This window comes from Danio aesculapii, chromosome 2, assembly GCF_903798145.1.
Source record: "Danio aesculapii chromosome 2, fDanAes4.1, whole genome shotgun sequence".
Taxonomy (NCBI): Eukaryota; Metazoa; Chordata; class Actinopteri; order Cypriniformes; family Danionidae; genus Danio; species Danio aesculapii.
In genome coordinates this window covers 36,219,214-36,227,657 of record NC_079436.1, presented here as the reverse complement: position 1 = coordinate 36,227,657, position 8,444 = coordinate 36,219,214, and the positions used below count along the sequence as shown (strand labels likewise).

Sequence of the window (8,444 nt, the reverse complement as noted above, 5' to 3'; positions counted from 1 at the left end):
ATGGCTTTCTGGAAAAGTGGCATTCTGATCATAATTATATATATCAAGGGTGAGTGGCACTAATATCTAATATCAAATAATGATCATTTTTAAATATATTTATGTGTGTAATGCGCATATTTATTAATTTAGCTGTAATTCTATTTCAGGATGTGATTCTCAGGATAAAGTTGATCAGCACACAAAAACTCAATCTGCTTTTGAAGGTGATACTGTAACCATTGACTGCACATATCAGACTTCTTATACAGGCTCGACTCTATTCTGGTATCAGCAGAAAGTCAATGGAGTCCCAAAATACATGCTGAATAAAATCACTAACACATCTGGACACACTGAGGAAGAATTCAAGGAGAGATTTCATGCAGCTCTCAGCAAAACTTCAGTTCCTCTGACAGTCAAGGATGTGCGAGTGTCAGACTCTGCTGTGTATTACTGTGCTCTGAGGTCCACAGTGACTCAAACACACTCAACACTCACACAAAAACACTGTAACATGACTTTTATACTTCATTACACTTAAAAAATAGATTTTTGCCACAAAAGTAATCCTACAGAATCCAATGTACACACAATGTAAAGACCCTCAAATACACTTTTACTTAAGAAATAAAATAAAAAGGAGTTTATAAAGAACATTGCATCTGGTGTTACTGAATTAAAAATTTATTTTGTGGAAGAAAAACTGAGAATCCATCACTGACAGCATTTCACAGTCTGTAAATGTCACAATGTAAATGTTTGACCTGCAAATCTGAAAAACATGCACTGAGGCTACTAACAAACTTATATCATAAAAAACCCTGAGTTTGATTTATATCCTTTGGCAAAGAACTACACACAGGACTTACCGTAAGCAACTTGCTCAAAACTCTTAAATCACATTGATTAGGTGTCTTAACCATCAAACAAAATGTAGTTGGAGTGGATTTCAGATTTTAAAAAATCCCAATAAAACTGAAATGATCAAAATGACTTGAGGATCAGCTCTTCAGTGAGCATTAACTCAAGCATTACTGTATGCAGTGGTGAACTGAACATGAGATGTAAAACCTAAAGCTGGAAACAAAACAAGAAGATTGATGACACAAAATAAAACATTTTAAATGCTTCAAAAGCAAAAGCTGTTCTCTAATTGTTAGGAGAGCAGAAACACAAGGATCATCAACAGTTTCATCAAACACAAAGCAGGAAGTTCAATCAGTGTGTTTGTGAGTGAAGCTACAGAGACTACTACAGTAACACAGATCTACAACTCAGAGAACATCTATACACACCTGATCTGACCTGTAGACATGGAGAAACAACTGATGCTCATTTTAATTCTGACTCCAGGTACAATAGCACTCTTGATTCATCACAGTGGGGTTAATGAGGTATGTTGAGGTAAATTTGATTAAAACAATAAGAAATAATATTTCTTTGTTTCAGGTGTGATGACTGCAGACCAGATTAGGCCAAATAAAGATTCCACAGTCATAAAGGAAGAGGAGACTGTGACCCTCAGCTGCTCATATGAAACAAGCAGCAGTAATGTTTATCTTTACTGGTACAGACAGTATCTTAATGGAGAACCTCAGTTTTTAATATATTCTGCACAATCGAGTAGTGGAAAGTTTCAAATTCGTGAATCAGACTCATCTACTGAACTCACTATTAGCAGTGTATCTCTGTCAGATTCAGCTCTCTATTATTGTGCTCTAAGAGTTGGAGCCCAGTGATACAAAGTATATGTGAAGCCGTACAAAAACTCTAATTCATTTTCCCCTTTGATGTCAAACCACATCAAACCCACAATCTATAATTCACACAAATATTTACACACTTGTTGAAACACCTGTGTGTGGTAAGTGATTGCATTTATTTGCTGAAAGCTGCAGGAGAAAGGAGAGAAAAAAGTGAAAGACGAGAATAACAAAATAAACAAAACCATCTCTAATAGATGTGGACACACTGTACTGTATATCACAAAGTATATTTTTGGACTATAAACAAAAATTGATTAAGCTTAAAAGATTTAGATCCAGACAACGAATAAAAATATACAGTTTTATACACCAACACAACAGTTTTAGGAGCTTTGTCTTCTAGAATGTGTTTAATAAGTCTGAAAACAGGGTGCAGAGCTTCAAACAACATTACTTTATATAGACAAAAGTTTTGAGTCACCACTCCAAATGATTATAGAAGCAGAGTCCAACAAGTTGATTTAAACTAAACTATTATACTAATAATTACTGTGCTGGAAAACTGGCCATGAATTGTATTATTCTTAAAGTTTAGGGTAACAACTTCTTAAAATCGTAACGGGAACAAATTTTGATCCTTGGCAGTAATGATTTATGGTATTACATGCCAGCCCAGCAGGCAGAGAACGTCAACATGACGTCAGATTGACGTTGTTCCTCCAGGGTGTGGGATGTTGCACTTTCTATGGAAATGAAAATCAAGTTGATGTCAGAATCCAATGTCAGGTCGACATCAATGTACAATATCAATGTAACGTCCATGCAACCTAAAAGCAACACAATATCAACGTCAAACAACACTATCTCACGTCAATTTTGCGATTTAGTATGATTTGCTCAACCCCCAATGACGGTTGGGTTTAGGGGTGGGGTTAGGTGCCACGCCTCCTTTTTAAAATCGTACAATTTCGTACGACTGTACGAATGTGTTTCTGAGGATGTGTTTCTTTGGAACATGTTGAGGGAATACATTACAATATTACAACTAAACTGCTGGTGAAGGTATCCAACTAGATTACAATTAGAAGATGCACAGAATGATTCACATTCCCAAAACACCAACCAGACACTGAGAACGGTCTGATGGAAAACATTCAAAAACTCCTGACTTTGTAACTAAAGCTATATTTTATATATTCTGAAAGTTAAAGCCTAATTGCTGTAATAAGCATTCACAAATACTAATTTTAAACTTAATCATGCAAGAAAGAAAGAAAAATAATGCAGATTGTTCTTAAGGAGACACTTTTAAAGATCAGAATCGAATCAGAATCAGAATCGGTTTTATTGCCAAGTGTGCTTCACACACACAAGGAATTTGTTTTGGCTACAGAAGCTTCCAGTGTACATAAAGTGACATGTGACAACACAAAATAATCTGAAAAAATAAAATAATAATAATAAAAAATGATGAACATTAAACAGATGCGGTTAGTTAAGAAACCTGGATGTTGAGTTGTATGTACAGATTGTTATAAATATACAGGTTATAAGGTGCTGTGTACAAGTGCGAATGTAGAAAGTATTGCATTGTATATTGATATAAGGTGCTGTGTACAAGTGCGTATGAGAAAGTATTGCACATATTTATTGCACAGTAGGGGAATATTTAACTGTTCATAAGGTAGACAGCCTGAGGAAAGAAACTTTTCCTGTGTCTGGCTGTTTTTGTGCTCGGTGCTCTGAAGCGCCGACCAGACGGTAACAGTTCGAACAGGTAGTGTGCTGGGTGTGAGGCGTCCAGAGTGATTTTGCGAGCCCTTTTACTCACTCTGGAAGAGTACAGTTCTTGAAGTGTAGGAAGGGTTGTGCCAGTGATTCGTTCAGCAGTCCGGACTATTCGCTGTAGTCTACGGAGGTCAGTTTTGGCAGCTGAGCCGAACCAGACGGTGATTGAAGTGCAGAGGATGGATTGGATGACAGCTGAGTAGAACTGTACGAGCAGCTCCTGTGGCAGGTTGAACTTCCTCAGCTGACGAAGGAAGTACAGTCTCTGCTGGGCTTTCTTCACAATAGAGTGTATATGAGTGTCCCACTTCAGATCCTGAGAGATGGTGGTGCCCAGGAACCTGAATGACTCTACTGCAGCCACAGTGCTGTTCATGATGGTGAGTGGGGGGAGTGCAGGGGGGTTTCTCCTGAAGTCCACTATCATCTCCACTGTTTTGAGCGTGTTCAGCTCCAGGTTGTTGTATCTGCACCATAACGCCAGCCGCTCCACCTCCTGTCTGTATGCAGACTCGTCACCGTTCTGGATGAGGCCGATAACAGTAGTGTTGTCTGCAAACTTAATGAGTTTGATGGAGGGGTCTTTTGCAGTGCAGTCGTTGGTGTACAAGGAGAAGAGCAGTGGAGAAAGAACACATCCCTGGGGGGCACCAGTGCTGATGGTGCGGCTGTCGGATGTGATTTTGCCCATTCTGACTAGCTGCTGTCTATCTGTCAGAAAGCTGGTGATCCATTGACAGACAGAGCTAGGAACAGAGAGCTGGGCCAGTTTGTACTCAATCAGTGATGGGACGATGGTGTTAAAGGCAGAACTGAAGTCCACAAACAGAATCCTTGCGTAGTTCCCTGGTTTGTCCAGATGTTGTAGGGTATAATGCAGTCCCATGTTGACTGCATCATCCACAGACCGGTTTGCTCTATAGGCGAACTGCAGGGGGTCCAGCAGGGGTCCAGTGATGTCCTTCAGATATGCTAGCACCAGTCTTTCGAATGACTTCATGGCCACAGATGTTAAGGCCACAGGTCTGTAGTCATTGAGTCCTGTGATCTTTGGCTTCTTTGGGATTGGGATGATGGTGGAGCGCTTAAAGCAGGATGGAACTTTGCGCTGTTCCAGTGATCTATTGAAGATATGGGAGAAAATGGGAGCCAGCTGGTCAGCGCAGGTTCTCAGACAGGCTGGTGAGACACCATCTGGCCCTCGTGCTTTCCTTCTCTTCTGTTTACTGAAGATCTGACGCACATTTTCCTCACTGATCTGAAGAGCAGGGGGGGAGAGGAAGTTGGCTGGAGGTGTTGATGGCTGTGTAGGGCGATGGTACGGGCTGTGTTGATGTGGTGTTGATGGCTGTGTAGGGAGATGGTCCGGGCTGTGTTGATGTGGTATTGATGGCCGTGTAGGGCGATGGTCCGGGCTGTGTTGATGTGGTGTTGATGGCTGTGTAGGGAGATGGTCCGGGTGGGTGTGAGGTGTCTGGTCATAGGTGTCAAACCTACAGTAGAACATATTCAGCTCGTTTGCAATATGTTTATTGCTGTCGATACTGGGGGACGGTGTCTTGTAATTAGTGAAATCTTTTAAGCCTCTCCACACTGATGCAGGGTCGTTAGCTGAAAACTGGTTTTGCAGCTTTTTGGCATAGCTTTTCTTAGCCACACCAATCTCCTTTGTCAATGTGTTCCTGGCCCGATTGTACAGGATCCTGTCACCACTCCTGTAAGCATCCTCTTTGGCCTGACGAAGCTGTCTGAGTTTTGGTGTGAACCATGGTTTATCATTGGTTCACAGATTAACCGTCACAGATTAACCGTCATTCAAATTTTTGTAATATATTTACACAACCATTAGAGGGCGATATGCACTACATATTAATATTATCAAGGTTTATTAGGACATTATAAGCTCCTCCCTTTTTATTTACTCTGTACAAATAACAGATATCATATTTATGGATCTGCTTCTCGACCTCCTTCATTTATTGTCTATACAACAACAATAAATTTGACTCATTGATTTATCGATAGTAACAATTGTGCTCTGTAAGCTCAATTAGTGATACTCTTCAAATATGCGGCTTTATTTATATATTATATTGCTGTTTTCTTTTTTATTAACAGACAGCAGGAAGTTCCTGAGTGACAGAAACTCAGAGCATCACAATCCTCACAAACCAGAGAGAATCAACACAACTGATCTGACTTCATCAACATGAACACACACTTGCTTCTGCTTTTACTCATGACTTCAGGTAAACAAATCTCTAACATAATTAACCAGCAGAAAAGTTTCAGATGTAAGTATATTGTCATGTTCATGTTTGCAGGTGTGACGAATGCAGATCAGATTGGACCAAATAAGGGTGAAAATGTCATCAGTAAAGAGGGAGAGACCGCTACATTCAGCTGCACGTATGATACAAGCAGCAGATATGTTAGGCTTTACTGGTACAGACAATATATTAACAAAGAACTTCAATATTTAATATGGAAAGATGCTCGATCATGGAGTGACACTGGGAGACCTGATGATCCTCGCATTCGGTCTACAACATCAGAAACCACCACTGAACTCACTATAACTGGTGTAACTCTGTCAGATTCAGCTCTCTATTATTGTGCTCTGAAGGTTGCCCAGTGATAAAGTATATAAGAAGCCGTACAAAAACTTAATTTAATAGTTCTCTTTGAAGTAGAACCACAACACAACCACAATCTGTCATACACAGAAGCTAATAAATAAGGTGGAAGCACCTGTGTGACTGTGGTAAGACATTTTATCCACATATTTTAAAAAGTTCAACAGAAGATGATGTACAGAGTACGTTAAAATTAATGTCAGTAAATTATCATGGATTTTAGGATATAAGTCAACACAATATTCACAATTATTTCGATACAAAATACATAGTTTCAGCAGACTGAGATTAATTGTATACTTAACAAGTTTACAATGATAATAAAGCTTGTTAACAAGTTTTTAATGATTAATGAAGGAATTATAATGCTTTGTTTCATTGTTTCATCTTAATTAAGTAAGTATAGGCCATTTCTGTCCGTTCGCATCTCTTCCCTGTATGTCAACATTTGGTTTCTAGTCAATAAAAATCTGTACATTTTTAACAATTTACTCATGAGGCCACACTGAATTTTTATTTATGTATTTTGCTGTAGAACTATGAAAATACAAGAAGAAAAGTCAAAAACCTAAAATATAAAAAGATATGAAAATATATATTTAAAGCTGCTTGATTTTAGTCACCTAACATCTTTAAGAACAAAAAGATAATACATTATAATTCAAATATGAGTTATTTAAAAAATAAAAATTGCAAACTTCATTTCACATAAATGTTCCTATTTTTATGTTTCTTTCGATTTTTCCTGTTTATTTAAATTTTATTTAATGTTTTCCCCCAAAAATATCAAATTGGGTGTAAACATTTTTGGACCGTTATCTTTGTTAGATTAGTTTAATTTTTTTTCTTTGGTGTTGACTAATCTAATATTAATGAGCAAATATATTATTGTAAAGCATCACAGAAAATATTAATTTAAAAGAGAGATCAGTGAGGGGTGTACTCATTTATGCTAACAAACAGACCAATTTATGTGTAAAAAAGTAACACCCACATGTAATTTGTCTCTCAGGTGGATGTTGTCGTTTTGACTTCATTTAATGAATATACAAACATGACAATTCACCATACAAAGAGAAATGAGTTAAATCTGCAGTTTTGGCTGAAAAATAGGCTTTTGGTTTTTCACAGAATGACCTCTAAGTGGATAAGGACACAAATGCACAGCAGCGTTTCAGAGAAAGCAGGAAGTTCTCTAGTGCTGAACAGTAAATAGTAAAAGAAAAACTGACCCACAAAGCATAAGAACAAGCACTGAGAGCAATAACATAAACTCATACCATTAATACATGAACATGAAAATGAAAATATATTGATTAACCTAAATATATTGATGTAGACTATTCAAAAGTAATGTGTATCAATAATGTTAATAATTGCACGCATGTATATGTAACACAATTTGTCTTCTGTATTAGACAAATCTGATTGATGGCAGAGTAAAAACACAAGGAACATCAATACTTTCATCTCACAGAAAGCAGGAAGTTCACTCAGTGCGTGTGTGTGTGTGTGTGTAGCTGCAGACTCACAGTAACAATGACCTACAGCTCAGAGAACATCTATACACACACCTGAACTGACCTGTAGACATGGAGAAACAACTGATGCTCATTTTAATTCTGACTCCAGGTACAATAGCACTCTTGATTCATCACAGTGAATGAGATATGCTGAGGTCATTTTGTTTAAAAAACAAAGTAATATTTCTTTGTTCCAGGTGTGATGACTGCAGACCAGATTAGGCCAAATAAAGAAGCTCTTATTGTAAAGGAAGAGGAGACTGTGACCCTCAGCTGCTCATATGATACAAGCAGCAGTTATGTTAGGCTTTACTGGTACAGACAGCATCTTAATGGAGAACCTCAGTATTTATTATACGAGGCTGCACGATCAAGTAGTGGAAGTGGGAGACCTGATAATCCTCGTTTTAAGTCGACTGCATCAGACTCATCCACTGAACTCACTATTAGCGGTGTAACTCTGTCAGATTCAGCTCTCTATTATTGTGCTCTAAGAGTTGGAGCCCAGTGATACAAAGTATATAAGAAGCCGTACAAAAACTCTAATGAATGTTTCACTTGATGTCAAACCACATCACAACCACAATCTATAGTTCACACAATGTATTTACACTTGTGGAAACACCTGTGTGTGGTTACTGTAAGAGCAATGAAAAGGACATGAAATAAAGTGGAATACGTCTTAAACTGCAGTTGTACATCACCACCATCTTGAATGACTTGACTAATGATTTTTCTCATCCACAAACTCTTGAATGAAGTCTGCTAGATTCTCTTAAAGGACCTTTTTCCACTCAATGTCAAATATG

The 8,444-nt window shown here is 38.0% G+C and overlaps 3 gene segments (V, D, J or C); all 3 read left to right on the top strand.

Moving 5' to 3' along the window:
- LOC130238199 (T cell receptor alpha variable 18-like) lies at nucleotides 1-1,286 on the top strand. The segment is given in 3 exon segments: nucleotides 1-49; nucleotides 150-454; nucleotides 1,143-1,286. Coding segments are annotated over 3 exon segments (498 nt in total).
- A 4,399-nt stretch (nucleotides 1,287-5,685) lies between these two features.
- LOC130238192 (T cell receptor alpha variable 18-like) lies at nucleotides 5,686-6,114 on the top strand. The segment is given in 2 exon segments: nucleotides 5,686-5,725; nucleotides 5,801-6,114. Coding segments are annotated over 2 exon segments (354 nt in total).
- Nucleotides 6,115-7,704: 1,590 nt separating this feature from the next.
- Nucleotides 7,705-8,146, top strand: LOC130238185 (T cell receptor alpha variable 14/delta variable 4-like). The segment is given in 2 exon segments: nucleotides 7,705-7,744; nucleotides 7,833-8,146. Coding segments are annotated over 2 exon segments (354 nt in total).
- Nucleotides 8,147-8,444: the final 298 nt, after the last annotated feature.